Source organism: Crinia signifera, chromosome 9, assembly GCF_055691185.1.
Source record: "Crinia signifera chromosome 9, ASM5569118v1, whole genome shotgun sequence".
Lineage (NCBI taxonomy): Eukaryota > Metazoa > Chordata > Amphibia > Anura > Myobatrachidae > Crinia > Crinia signifera.
In genome coordinates, this window is record NC_139225.1 from 144,376,811 (window position 1) to 144,392,623 (window position 15,813).

The 15,813-nt window shown below is 44.2% G+C and overlaps 1 protein-coding gene across 1 annotated transcript; it reads left to right on the top strand.

The window, feature by feature from the left end:
• Positions 1–9,983: 9,983 nt before the first annotated feature.
• On the top strand, positions 9,984–15,275 carry NFKBIL1 (NFKB inhibitor like 1). The gene is made up of 5 exons (XM_083160076.1): positions 9,984–10,126; positions 11,393–11,673; positions 12,515–12,627; positions 13,805–13,931; positions 14,487–15,275. Exons 2-5 carry the CDS (start codon positions 11,403–11,405, stop codon positions 15,122–15,124), a joined length of 1,149 nt encoding a protein of 382 aa, XP_083016202.1. The 5' UTR covers positions 9,984–10,126; positions 11,393–11,402; the 3' UTR covers positions 15,125–15,275.
• The last annotated feature ends 538 nt before the right edge of the window (positions 15,276–15,813 follow it).

Here is a 15,813-nt window from a genome sequence, read left to right on the forward strand (position 1 = left end):
ACAGATTCTTGCACGGTCTTCCCGCACAAGCACGGTCTTACCGCGTCAGAACGTACGGGAAGCTGTCCGTACGCCCCGATGCGGAGTATTTACGCACAATCCAACACTTTTGTACTGAGTACACACAGCGATCACATGACCCACTTAGGCAATTAGGCAACCTCCTGAAAAAGGGATTGTTATCAATTTCAATCAATTAAATGCTCATCTATACTAACCCACATTCCTACTTCATTCATGACACACATTAACTCTTACAGCATGTGACCCTAACATACATCTATATACACTATGTACATTTTACTTATTTTAAACATTTTAAACAACTTACACATATACTTTAGCATGTTAGGAAAAAACACTGACAACTTTGAACTTTAAATAAATATTTATTCACAAACAAGAATAAAAAACTGAAAATTAATTTTCCGCATCAATGATGCTGTCCATGAGGCTTAACATTTGCCGCATCAGGCCTCGTAGACGAAGGAGAGCCCCACGGCGACCCTCCTCTGCTTGGGCAGGCTCACCTGTGGAGGAAATTCAAATTTTAAAATGACTAATGATATTCATGCATACATTTAACATAGTCAAACCCACATTTTAAACATGCATTGTGACAGGTGTGTGTGTATATATATATATATATATCTATATATTTATATATAGAGATATATATATATATATATATATATCTATATATAAATATATAGATATATATATATATATATACACACATATCTTACTATATATATGAGATATACACCTATACATACATGCATACATACTACATGGAAAGCCTGATTTTGGCCCTCTACCCTTTACTCTGTAGAACACCTCACAGTCATACTGCTCCTTCTCAATCCAAACCCACCCATGACTAAGCTCTGAGAAGCATGCCACGCGCTGCACCAATCACAATTCGGCAAACAAAATTCAGTGTCTGTTATATGATGGAGCCTGGCAGGGGAGTTACACAACTCTCAGGAATGCTCAGTACATTTGTGCAATCAAGCATGGCTTGCCTGCTGATGGTCTGCTCCAGAAATCATTGTCAGAATGCCAGTTAGGGGAGGCTGCAGCACTAACCCACTCCCATGCTCAAAAGCATTACTAAGACCAAATCCACACACAATTATGGTGCAAAACATACATGCAGACCGCAGGGGGTGGTTAGCTAGAGGAGGGCCCAGGGGCACTGACCACTTGTTACTCCAGTATAAGCCACGCCTGTCCATACTCCATTTAGGCCATACTGAATCTAGTTTACAAAGATCATTCACCAGTAAACTCTACTCACCTATATGAGGCTACAGATTGTATGCAACCAGCAGGGACATGTAACCCTTACATGAGCAAGTCATCACTTTCTTCCTGGATACAGATTAACTACACAGGTTCAGTGGCACTTCAATTCGACCTGAAAGCCATCCGCACAACCTGTGTCATTAATATGTGTCCAGGATGAAAGGGATGGTTTGGCCACCCTATCTAACCCCAAAGTGTGTCTGTTGCTACCCAATTTGTTGTTTGCCTTTATAGTATTTTTAAACACATTTGAATCAACAGTGCTACATATCAAATAGTGGATGTCAAAACGAATAACGATTCTTTATGTATACATATTACTTTCGGCCGGCTGCTCCACCTCACAGGCCTCCTCATCCTCCCCCTCTTCCTGGGCCTCCTCGGCTGGCACGACCTCCTCCTCGGCTGCCACCTCGTGGTCGAAAGTCACCACCTCTGCCTCCACTGGCCACACATCCTCCTCCACTCCATCCCTTTCCTCCGCCACCCCTTCTTCATTTTCTTCCTCCTCGCCCATAGCTGGCTCCGCCTCCTCCTGGGCCTGGGACGCCTCTGCCTCCTCCTGGGCCTGGGACGCCTCTGCCTCCTCCCGGGCCTGTCTTGCTCGTGCACGTGCTGTGTTTGGGAAAAATCAAAAAGTGCCAATTAGTGGTAATTTGTATTAAGCCTTATCAACCTATAAATGCAAAGGTTATAAGTACTGATAATTGTACATGCAAACAGCTCCTCAGTGGCCTTTACAAAACACAGCCTGTAACATGGCAGGTATGCTGTGACATTTGGCCCATTGTAAGCATCACAAGCATTAATCCTCCCCAATAACATATTTTATGACCATTACAGGGTGTCAAACAGGAAGTAGCACTCATATATTGTATGCCATGTTTAACTCATGATCAGGCTGGTGACCTTAGTGGATTAAATAATGTCAGGTAAGCAATCATGTCCAAATCCACATTTACTGTTGAATACTCACATCTAGCAATGCTGGCCCTTATTGATTGCAGCCTCTCTGGCTCCCTGCGCCGGAGGTCGGACCACCGCCGCTCCAGCTGAGCGATGGTCCGCCGCACCTGGGTGCGTGCGTATATACGGCGGCGGGCCACCGCATAGGCAGAGCGTTTCTGCCTGTTCGTTATAAAGGGGCCCGCCCGCCCCAGCCTGGTCTCCATAACGGAGACCAGTGTCCTCAGCTCTGCTGGCGAAAAAGGTGCTGCTCTGCCATAAGCCGCCATCTTAGCAATGGCACAAATCAAACAATCATGTGCTGTCATTGGTTGATCAGAGTGATATTTGGTATTAACTTTATTGTTCATTTTTACACTAACAGCGTGTATGCGCCCGAACAGACGGCTAACCCATTGCATCGCACACCCATCCTAAACAGTGTAAAATAAGATGGAAACACATTATATCTAATCTATAACATTCACCAAACATGGGTATAAGCAACAGGTGAAATAGTCTGCATCACTAGACACTTACACCTAACTCAACAAGGTACTAAACAGCTAATTTATAATGAAAGCTATGCAGCAGAAACATAGCAAATAGTGGCAGACCTTTTCCCAAAATTAGGCCATGCTGCCATGTGTACACTTACCTTCTACTGGCCCCTACTACAGAGGTGGAATGAAAAGTAGCTAGCATCTAACCTGAATTTGGAGTGCTTTCACATATGATTTGGATGCTAGCACTGATTACTTGTGGCTAAGTGGTGGACTGGATTGACATATGGAATGGGTAGTGTCAGTTGTACTACATAGCAAACAAGTGCACAGTACAGAAGTACATTCAAATATACATTTCATGTGTGACCTCAGTTTTATTTGGTCATTGGTGTTGGAATCTGCATTTAGCTAATAAATCAGACTTACTGAGTTTGCCAGGTTTTTTGGAAATATTTTTCAACACCAAGGGGCGGCCCGTATGCGCCGCACGGTTGACGCTGGCGTACGGGACGCGGCCGTACGGAACGCAGGTTGCAGCTGATTAACGCCAATTACAGAAATAGTATTTAAAGTTGTCCTAGAAAGGCAAACACTTGTTGCAAACATGGCTGGCTCAGAGTCAGAGGAAGACCAGGTGGTGCAGAATCTCTTGTCCCGCATGGAGGCCAACACCACCTATGTCCCCCTCAACCCAGAGCACCAAGATGGCCCATCAACATCAGGCCAATCAGCAGCTGGCCCATCCTCAGCATCAGCAGAATCATTGGAAACACAGCAGGTGGCTTCCCAACAGATTAGCCAGCCCAGCACTTCAAGTACAGCAACCGGTGGCCGTGCCCGTGGCAGTGGCAGTGCCCGTGCCAGTGGCCGTGCCCGTGGCCGCAGTGGGGCAACAGAGGAACCAACCACAAGAAACATGGCATATGAACCGCGGGAGCTTGACATCCTGGTGACCCGGGCACGTGATTTAATAGAGTGCCCAGCGGTCAAGTTGACACACACAAGGAGATGGAAGATCTGGGAGGAGATAACGGCGGAGATTAATGCAGTGGCTCCACAAGTTCGTCAGACGGAGCATGTTAAGAAGAGGCAAGTACATGTGTGTTACATTTGAGTAGTACAAGTCCAGTAATGTTTACATTCAATATTAGATGGAGTTGGGCAATGGGTGTTCACGTTGCTTGGAGGCACAGACATGTTGGCCATGACATTGAATTGATAGTTATTGGAGGGTGACTGTTTTTGTATCTTCTAAGGGTTGGTTTGAAAAATGAATATAATGTAAGTTTGGTGTCAGTAGGCACATGTTGTATTATGTTTCATATTGCAATGGGTGCTACAGCAAACATGAGGAGTTACATGTATTAATATGTACACTTTGATTGCAGGTGGCACGACTTCAAAGGCAACCTCAAGAAGAAATTGACCCAGCGGTGGGAACACAGCCACACCTCTGGGGCTGGCCCCATGCCATCAAAGCTGGAGCTCACCCCCCTGGAAGAGATGGCCCAGTGCTGCATTGCAGTGGAGGAGGTCCGGGGGGTGAGTACTATAGACAGTGAGTCCCCAGCGGAAGTGATGGCTTCTACGCTTGAAGGTAATTATTTGCCAGGTCATAAGTAGATGTTTTAAATTTGGCATGGAATGTGTGGTAATTGGTAATTTCTCGTTCAACAGCATCCCCACCGCTTGGTCCTGATTCTCTTGAGGAGGTTGTGGAGTCTGTGCCACCTGGCCCCAGTAGCAGGCCCGTGCAGCAGCAGCCGGGATTGTCCGCGGCTGAATTGTCCATGTGGGGCCGTGTGCTGGATAGTATTGTGCAGCAGGGAGAGTCGGCATTCGAGCGGGTGCGTAGGGCCGAGGAGGTGCTGCAGGGTTTGACCACCAGCCAGCAGAGTATTGCTGCGAGCCTGCAGGCTATGAGTGCCAGCCAGCAAGCTATTGCTGCTAGCCTGCAGGTGCTGGCTGATCAAGCCCTGCGGCAAAATGACCTCCTCCTCCGCCATAATGAACTTATAGTGGAGCTAGTTACCAGCAATAGGGCCCTAATGTCACCCGCTTCGGGTGCATTACCAACACCATCACTCCCTGCTGCCAGAGGGGGAAGAACATCCACCCCCTCACCAGCATGTGCTCCACATGAGCCACCATCTGACTCTGGCCGTGGACGAGGCCGAAGAGCTTCTGCACGTGGCAAGGAGCCTGCCAGGGGCAAACGTGCCCGCAAATGAACTTGTGTCCCCATTGATCTCCACCGTTATGTCTTCCCAAATCTTCCATTGAGCTGTGTGTGTCAGCATCCTGTGTCCAAATCCGTGCCGAGGGTCACCACTTTTGGCCGCGGTTCAAATGTCATGTTTGGTTCCCCTGTTGCCCTGTTTCGGCTACCATTACTGTGTGCTGTACTTGAAGTGTTGGTGCTGTACTTTTGTTGTGAAGCCACCTGATGTGTTCCTAATGATTCTGCTGTGGCTATTTATTCTATATTATTTCTTTTTAGTCCTGTTATGGTACCATTTTTTTTGTGATGTTTTTGAAATTTTTTCAAAAGTTTCTTTAATAAATGTTATTTTGGCCCCACAAATGTCTGTATTAATTGATACATGCAGAAGTGCCATGTGTATTAGTATTATTAATATTAAGTTGTGTGCATTATTTGCAGTGTAAAAGTGTGTGACAAGTGCAGCATGTAATGTTCCCTTTAAGCTGCAATGCTTCCAATTGTAGCAGTGAGAAGCGTGTAATTAACAAGTAATGGGTAAAGTATGTGATTGTATTTGGTTCAGGTGACATTGGTTGAGGTGCGTCCGTCCTGATTAGGCGTTCCGATTGCCTAGCGCATGACCGAGTGGTGTCCGCAAAGCAAGAGTAGCCTTTTGGACACCGCACATTTCTTCCCTTTTTGTTCGCGTGCATTCGGCGTGCTGTCCGAATGCACGCCTACCAAAATATGTGTACTCCCCCGTGTCCGCCCATGTTTCCGCCCAGTTTAGCCCACTTTGAAACTACGCCCCTGTGTCATTCCGCATGACGCCCATAACACACCCATATTGCCTGAGTGATTGCGGTGCACATTTCTGTACGGTATTAATGAGAACAAGTACGGAGACCATGCGTGGCACATGCGCGTCGCGTTCTCCACGCATGCGCAGACGGCTAAAAAACGCCATCCGAAAGAATTCAGGAAAAGTACGCACCGATCAGAATAAGGGCCAGTGTGCTGATCATTTCTTAATCTATCAGGGATAAAAATAAGGAGAAAAAGGGAAACAACAGAAAGAGGGGGGATGCTTATAATAAAACAACATTTAACTCCAGTGAATCATTTAGGCCTTTTGGATAAAGGGAATTGAATTTAAAGATCCAATAGATTTCTTGGTTGCACAGGATCTTAAATCTATTCCCACCCCGTTTGGTGGTATCAATTTGTTCTATACCCAGTATACTTAAGTCTTTAGGGTCACTCTTATGATGCTCAAAAAAGTGGCGGGACACACTATGTAATATGTTCTTGTTCACAATATTTCTGCGGTGTTCGAGGAATCTTACTCTCATGGGTCTGGTGGTTCTACCCACGTATTTGAGTCCGCATGTACAGGTTAGTAAATAGATGACATAATCACTATTGCAATTTATGAAGTTCTTAATGATATAGGGATTTTTTTCTCCTTCGATTAAAATCGATTTCGTCTTATTTTGAATATGTCCACAGGTAATGCATGAATTCCTTCCACATTTATAGCAGCCCTGAATCTTATTTGGTAACCACATATTTGGAACCCCTGATGTTATCACTGATTCTTTGTTGTTATGTTTTGTCTCTTTTAGTTCACTAGCAGCCAGCAAGGTTTTTAATGTTCTATTCCTTTTAAAGATGAATGAAGGTTTTGTGGGTAGTACTTCTCTTACGGTGTGGTCTTGTTTTAGAATATCATAATTTTTTTGAACAATATTTCTTATCTCTTTGTATTGAGAATTGAAGGTGGAGATAAAATAAATTCCTTTTTCTTTTGGGATTGCAATAATTTTCTTTTTGGGAACCAGTAGATTGTCTCTATCATATTTTTTTAACTTCTTCTATTGCATTTTTGACTAAATGTTCAGGATAGCCTCTTGTTGTAAATGATTTGGCCAATTCTGTTGCCTGTGACTCGAATGATTGTATGTCCGAACAATTTCGTCTAAGGCGGAGCATTTGGCCCTTGGGGATATTCCTCTTCCAAGAGGGGTGGTGTGCACTGTGATAGTGCAGATACGAGTTTGTGTTTACAGTTTTTTTGTAATTTGAGGTATGAATTTTATCCTCTCTGGCTTCCAGACTGATATCCAAAAAGTCCATTTTTGTGGGGTGAAAAGAATGCGTGAATTTGAGATTATATAAATTAGAATTAAGGTGTGTGACAAAAGGGAGTGCAGAAGATAGATCCCCATCCCAAATAATAAAAAGATCATCTATGTACCAGCCATAGAGGACCAGGCTCGCCCCCCAGCCACCCCCCCACACGAGGAGGTCTTCTACCTCCCTCATGTAGAGGTTAGCATAGCTGGGCGCGAACCTGGTCCCCATGGCCGTCCCCATAGTCTGAAGATAGTGGGTATTTAAAAATGAAAAATAATTGTGATTGAGTATAAACGTAATAGAATCAAGAATAAACTGAATATGTTCCACACTGAGGTCCCCATCTTGGTAGAGTCTTTTTTCTACCGCTTTAACACCCAATTGATGGGGGATGTTAGAATAAAGGCTCTGTACATCCAAAGTCATGAATGCGTATGAGTCTTTCCACTTAATTTGATTGATTAGATTTAAAAAGTGGGTCGTGTCTTTGATGTGAGACCTCAGTGTGGACACCCGTGGTTGTAAATATGTGTCAACATAATGTGAAAGGTTGGAAGTAAGAGACCCTACCCCAGAAATAATTCAAATTTCGTTTATACCATATGGTTCATTTTAATGTCATATTATTGTTCTTAATATTGTGTGTGATAAATATTGTTACATTGTAATATCAGTGCTGCTTTATTTTTATTTATTCAGCCCTGGCGACAAACTACAGGATCCTATAACAGAATAGTCGCTAATAGCAACACAAAGACAACACAGGACTGACAAGAATACACAGATACATACAATAAGACATTAATGGAGGCTCAGTAAGAGCAAGTACATACAGGACACAGGTATATCCTACAGGACATAAACGGAAGCTCTTTAAGAGCAAGTACAGGCTGCAATATACAGTAGAGGCTATAAGTGAAATGCTGTGTTTGGGGGCATGGCCAGAATGATTGCATCATTCTGACCATGCCCCCTGCCATGCAATGCTGGTATTACAGGCATTGCATACCGGTGTGTGGGGCTTCAGTAACGCAATCCATGTCATTTGGTCCCCTGTGGAATGGGGGGAAGGGGCACGGGAGACTGGCAGCAAAGAGTGGAAGCTTCCATTCATTTCATTCATCACATAAAATAAAACTTTTAAACATTAAAGATTGTTGGCTATTGAGCTGGGGGGTTGTAGGGGACCTACCCTCCCTGACACTGTGACGGAAAGTGTGAGGAAAAGTCATAGTAAAAACGCACCTTAATGCACCACAATGTACTATTACCATAATATAAGTGTAGCGTAAGTACTTTAATTTGTCAAGAATCCTAAAATTCTTTCAAAGCATTACAATAATGCTCTTACATTGTGTCGTTGTTGATGTGCTGTAATGTGTGTGGTAACAACTGGGTGTATTGTGTGTGGTAACTGATTAGGTAAGGTGTGTGGTAATAGAAGGTGTAAGGTGTGTGGTTAACAACTATATGTAATGTGTAATTAACAACTATATGCAATGTGTAAGTAGAAACAGCTTGGAAATATGTAAACAGGTCCATTTATAGGTATGATGGCAAGATGGATAATTAACCCACAGATTGCCATCCCTAGCGCAAAATTATCTTCTTCTAGATTTATAACCTAATTTATCATTGCAGTCACAGTAATTGTCTGTGGCAATCCAGAACAATGCAAAAGTGCCACAGCCGAGCGCCATGCCTTCGTTTTCCACCACACTGCTCCCTCCGGCCTCTGTACAATATATTTCGATGCCGTGTGCATACTTTGCAGGATGGTGGAACAGTACACGAAAAAAGTGTGACTGTCCCCCTCCCCCCAAATCAGGAAGGGGCAGAGCATTGTGGGGGTTATTCATTCCTGATTGCTGCTCTGCTAAATTGCAGAGCCCTACGATCAGATATGCACCGCTCCGCCAGAGTGAAATCTCTTTGCAGGCCTACGATTAGCAGCAAATCCATTTGCAATAACTCACAATCAAATGATTTTTCCAGTGTCAGCAATCTGTATGTAGCCTAGGACTAAATGCCCCGATACCTAGGCTGAAAAAAAAAACATACAAATGAATGGGAAACCACTGATTGGTTGAGAGCTCTCTCAGCCAATCAGCGGCCTCCTATTTGGGAGGCCACTGATTGGCTGAGAGAGTGCTGTCATCCGATCAGCGGCTGCCCATTCATTTGTATGTTGTTGTTTTATTTTATTCGCCAGCCGTCCGGCTCCTTCCGCTCACCTCTCTGCGTCCCTTTGCCGGCTCACACGGGACCGCGCATCAGAACAAACTGGATGTCAAACACATGAGAATTGCTCTGATTTATCAGCCCGATCATTTGAAATCAGGTTAAATCGGACCAAAACTCACTCACTTGACTCGGTGGCGGCGATGGAAACAGGCAGACTAGGGGCGAAGCTGATGTCACACGACTTCTCTGTAAACAACAGGGCACATTGATTTTCCTGACACTACCAGAAAATAGCATTTACCACCCACAAAAGCCGGGTATCTGTCAATCAACTTGCTTACGCCAGCGATAAAAAAAAAAAAGTAGCAGGTTTTTATAGTACTGGCTGAACACATGCGCTGTCTATTGATTATCACCTGCCCTGCATATTTGCTGGCTAGTGATCAGGTCTGAATAACCCCTTGTGTGCCTTTGTGCGGCGCCTTGTGATGCTTTACAATATGGTATAGTAATAATGCTTGGTGGCTGCTGGGGTCATGTGTGCATTCATTGACAGCTGGTGCAATACAGAGAACATCCAGGCATCTATCGGGGCACAGACATGCCTATTACAGCCCTGCTGCATGTATACTGCTTGCTGTACATCACTAAGGAGATCAGACTGCTGCACAGTCATGTTATAGTAACAGACATCAGCTTCACTTCCGGCCAGTAAGATGCCTATACTGTGTTTCCGGGGGAAGATTTATCGGCAGAGCAGGAAGTGGTCAGCTGACTCCTTCCAGTACACCCGGAAGTGGCTCACATTGCGGCAGAAGCTGCTGCATCTTATATACTAAGCCGGGTGAGTAGAGTACATCCACTTACCCGTGTTTTATTTGGTGACCCGGGGCCTCTGCTGCCGGCGGCCCATGTAGCTCAGCTCGTGTGGCATTTCCTCTAGAACTCTCCAGCCTTTGCCAATCACTGCCGCAGACATATTTCTACCCTCTAATAAGTCATTACTCATGTAAAAAATCTCTATATCTGTATCAGCAGAGATATATGTACATCATGTATGTATGTATGTATGTATGTATGTATGTATGTATATACACACACACACACACACACACACACCTACCTACCTGTATATGTCAGCAGATTATATATTTCTTGTTCAGTATTCCTCCATATAAAGTTGTTAAATGTTCTGATGCCCTCCTCGGTTTATTCAACAATGGGTGCTGCCGGCACTCGGGAGATTTGAGCAATAGGTGTTACTTGTAGCTTTTAATCCATCCTATGTACATTGATCGCCTGTAGCAGGAACAGAACACTAACGCCATACCTTACAGAATACTGACTGCTTGCAGCCAGACGACATTATCATTCATTTAAAGCTTTACACACTGGGAAGAAACTTTTCAATATTTTACAGTGATTTATACCTGTTTGTGGACATGTGGCCGGCCATAAAATACTGGATGTATATCCAGTATTTAGCAATATGATAAGCTTGTCATATTGAGTGGGGGGTGCCTGTATCAATCAAATAGCTTCTTATTAGCATTTTATAGATCATAGATATTAAAAGCTATCTACAGTATAAGCTGATTGGATGCTATGGACAGGCTTGGTACAACTGTTTATGATTGTTTGTATTGTTAAAATGGTTTATGACTAAAATTCCCTGCTGCGTTCTATGAGTTGCCATATTTAAATCACTCAATGACTAACCATATAATTCATACTTAGGGTTAAATTTACTAAGATAGGAGTTCTATTGAAGAAAGGATGTTGCCCATAGAAACCAATCAAATTCTACATCTTCTAGAAGATAACAGAGGGCCAGATGCCCTACGTTTCAAAAGTGATAAAATGGAGAGTGATAAACAAGCAGCCAATCAGCTCCTGCCTGACACTTTTCAAAAACAGCCTGTGGCATGGCAGGTAGGAGCTGATTGGCTGGTTGTTTATCACTTTATCACTTTTGAAGCTTAGTGCATATTTTCCAGACAGTTATGGGCAACATCCTATATTTAATATAACTCCGATCTGAGCAAATTTACCCCATAGCCTCTCAAGTTTAATTTGCATAGTATATTGAACGTTCTCTCTCTCTCTCCAGCATAGCTATCATGTCTTTCCAACGGGAGCTACGTGCTCTGCGCTATGTCCAGCGAGGAGACGTTGTCCGCCTGAAGTCTTACATACGTCGCCACCGGCACCTACAGCTGGATCAGCCACTGCCAGGAGGACAGAGCCTGCTGCACACTGCCTGCGCCCGCAGCGATGATGCCTGCGTTCTTCTGCTGCTCCGCAAAGGAGCTGATCCCATGAAGACGGATGCCGCTGGCAATAATGCCCTGCACATAGTAGCCAGGGAGGTGGAGAAAGGGGAATGGAGAGGTGAGAAGATGTGTGTGCAGGAATCCGGTCATGGTGTATTTCATAGCACAATAGTACAACCTGGAGACAGGGTGAAATTGGTTAAATTATTCAGTTTTTTTTTCCTGTGGTGTTTATGAAGAATCTGTGCTAAATTAGTATCTTAACGTTTATAATAATAACCAGTTGAAACATTTTGTACAAGAAAACGATCTTTCGAATATATATACGTTAGTAATCCCTTTTGGCAGGGATGGGGAACCAAAGGCCCTTCAGCTGTTGCTGAAATACATGTCCCAGCATGCCCTGCTATAGTTTTGCTATTTGTACAAATCCTGCTAATCCTTGCAGGGCATGCTGGGATGCGTAGTTCAACAACAGCTGGAGGGCCTATCTATCTCTGTGGAGCATTATCTGCACCAGTCCACTTTTTCTACATACAAAATCCAATATTGACATAGATGACTTTTGAATATCCGTTTGTAAACTTTGTGGTGTGAGACTATTTATGGATTAGAATTAACAGAAGAATGCCTACGTCTTGGGGCTGCACCAAAGGAGAAATAGAAAAGCTCTACAACAAAATACATCTACTTCTTGTACCAGTCTTTATATCTCATACAAGCCACAGAGTGCCAAGCTAAACTTTACTATTATTTAATACTAATAACTATATTGCCAGCATGTGTGTGCCGCCACGAGCCAATTCTAACAGACCCAAGCTACGTATGCATTCCTGTGCCAGTATTACACTACTAATAGGGCCAGGTGCCGGAATCAGACTACTTATAGGGCCAACTGGCAGTTATCAGGTAAAGCTTTACAACATATTTATCCTGTCTGTTTTTGTGCTTCCTCGCAGTGTACACAGACTTAGTCGTCCCAATATTGAAACGATGCCCGCAGTCTATGGATGCTCCAAATCATCAGGGAGTAACACCCCGAATAATCCTGAGGCTGGCCGAAGACGTCATGGTAACCTTTTCTCTTAGTACAGTATGAGTTACAATTGTGGTTTATAAGTACATGTTATATAACCTTCCTGGTCTGTGTACCCTCCTGTGGCAGGATCTCTAGTAATCTGTAAAATTCTGGGAGAGGGGACACCATTTTCCGGGTACATCTTGCGAAAATAGCTTAACATAGATCTTCGCCATGTGACCATGAAATAGCATTGAGACTATTGATACTGCAGACATCTGAGGCAGATATTGTGTTATTTTGCAGAATGCTTATTTGAAAATGCAGCGTATTAGATATCTGGGAACCGAAAGCTGCTGCAGTATAGTCGTGTAGTGTCTCTGATGTCACTAGTAAATTAAGTTGTAATAATGACTTTATTTATATAGCGCTCTTTCTCAACAGGACTCGAGGCACTTTGCATTCATTAAAAAACAATGCACGTAATACAGAAGATTCAAGTAAGACAGCAGTAGACAAGCCACACAGATAAGAAAACCTACAGTGTACAGAAGGCAAAATACAGGATTGGTGTAGGCATTTTGGTTATCACTTATCCCACGGGTTGAGCATTCTAAAGTGCCAAGTGAGGCAGCCATCTTGGGCGTACTGCATAGGATCACCCTTGGCATAATAGTCTACCCCTAGAAGAGATGACCCCAAATGTACCATGTAAGGCAGCCATGTTGCACACAATTAATCCAAAACATTTACAAATCTAAATTTTATAATGGCCCAAAACATGCACCAAGGATTCAATAAGATTTGGTGTCCCTCTAGGGATGTAGTCAGTCTGAAGGTCAAATTTTACACCATGTCAACATTGACTTGTGGAATCTGTCTACATGCTGTAATCTAAATTATTATTGTCAACATTATGTATGTCAACAAATCAAACCGATAACGCAGATGATCAGGTCTGTCACTAGGGGGCGCACTGTGACACACAATGATATCTCTCAGACAGCACAGTCCTTGTGCCTTTGTAGCTGACAGGTGTCCATAACTCTCAATCGCTCTTCGCAGGTGATCCAGGTGTGGTAATACTGACCAGCGACTCCCCATCACAGCATGTACACCGTGGGCAGCATTGATGGAATTCCTACATTGATGAGCGTGAACTAGCTACCACTACTGTAGTTTGGGTCACCTTACTGTTATTTATTACTTTTGTTTTCGGATTCTTTTCCAGCAAGGAAATTCTCATCCGGACACCCCTCCGTCTAAAGCTCAGACCGGAGCCTCTTCTGCAGAGTGGAGAGAGAAACTTCTGGGGGAGTGCATGGACGAGTACCAGGAATCGTACGGCCAGTATGAAGGTCAGTAACCCCTAGTAACAGGTTTGGGTAATTGGGTGGACACAAATAAGGTCAACATGCATTGGGTGGACCACAGAAGGTTGACATGGCATATGACAACACATAAAATAGGTAGTAAGGTCGACACAAGCATTAGGTCAACAATGGCTAGGTCGACAGTCGTTTTTCACGTTTTTTTTTTTTTGTTCCGAATGTTGACATGGACACCATCAAAGTGTCCCGCATCCCCTCGCCTGGCTCGCTGCGCTCGGCACTCTATTCTATTCTTCCTCCACGCCCTAGTTTATGGTTGGGCATGAAAACCGCCTGTCGGCACACGCCGGCTCAAAATAAACGCGAAAAACTTGTGCCAACCTAGCCATTGTCGACCTTCCGACCCTGTTGACCTTAGCCATGTCGACCGTCATTGGTTGAACCAATACATTTTGAACTAATGTGTCGACCAAACGACGGTATACCCTAGTAACTATAGATTGCATGTTAGTGTTGCACACATTGTAGTATTGTATTGTAGGTTGTCTGTAAACAAATGGTTATTTTTCACACTTTTTTTAGATGACGACTACTACTCAGATCCAGAAATTGACGAAGAGACATTTGAGTCCTGGGCTGATCGCATATTCAGAGAGCACCAGGCTAGAAAGCGCCAGTCTGAGCGTCCACGAGCAAAGACCAAAAGAGTCTTCACAGAGGAAACCTCCAGTGCAGCAGAGGACCAAAGGCATCTAGAAAGGCAACAGCGGATGGAGAAAGAGCTGCGCGAGGCGCAGAGCGAGCGCTATCAGAAGAAATGCCAGGAGTTCTTTCAGGGAGCGGGGGCAACAGCGGACACTGGCGCACCGCATGACAATAGCGGATTGGAAGACGCTGTGTCCGAAAGTGAAACTGGCAATGCCAATACGGAGAACACAGATTTAGGTACGGGTGCTCGATTGCTGGGTTATAGTGACATCCCATGGCCTGTGCCGGGTGGCACTGCTAAGCAGATGGCACAGGCCATAGCAGCAGGTGCTGACTCATCAGATGTAACATCGTATAAACGCTACATAAGGGCACAGAGGGTGACGTGGCACCCGGACCGCTTCATGCAGAGATGCGGGACTCGCCTGCTTGCCAAGGACCGGGAACGAGTGCTGGGAACAGTCACAGCCCTGTCGCAGGAGCTAAACAGACAGGCAGAGCTGGCACAGTAATCTACAAGGAGCTGCCAATGTCCTTGCCATCGTGATGCTACCTCTGAGCATTTTTACATCCGTCTATTCCAGGCTGCTGTTATTATATCCCCTTATTCACACAGTACCCGTGCTTTACAAAGTGAGAAATAAAGACTGAGCTGTAACTAGAGTATGTTTATTATAGATGAGTGCTAGGTACACAGCCCTATGGTGTACAGGATTTGTAGATAGAATACAGATGTGTCCACCTACATCTAGCCTCCTTTTGTGTTAAACATCCCTTCTAGTCGTGGTAGTTTCAGGCGTCATTTTTGCGACTTTTCATTAAATAGTAATTTATCTGCAAAACTCAGCAAATAGGAAGCACAAGCAGCTTCTGTTGATTAAAATGATATGTGACTTGTCTATATTTAATGTGTGACTGTCGCTATCTCTGCATACGAAATTCTATGCTACACTGGGTACTCTTTACCTAGAACGGCGCCCATCGCGGTGATCGCGACATCGCGGGCAGCACATAAACGGCCGCGACGCGATGCCCGCGATCACCGCGATTTTCCCATAGGGAACAATGTTAAAAAGCCTAATTGACCGCGATTTTGCATTCAATGCCTCAATGCCCGCGATTTTCCCATAGGAATCAATGTTAAATGGGCTACAGAGCCCAAATAGCCCCAATTAACCCTTAAATGTCCCCCCAATTTTTG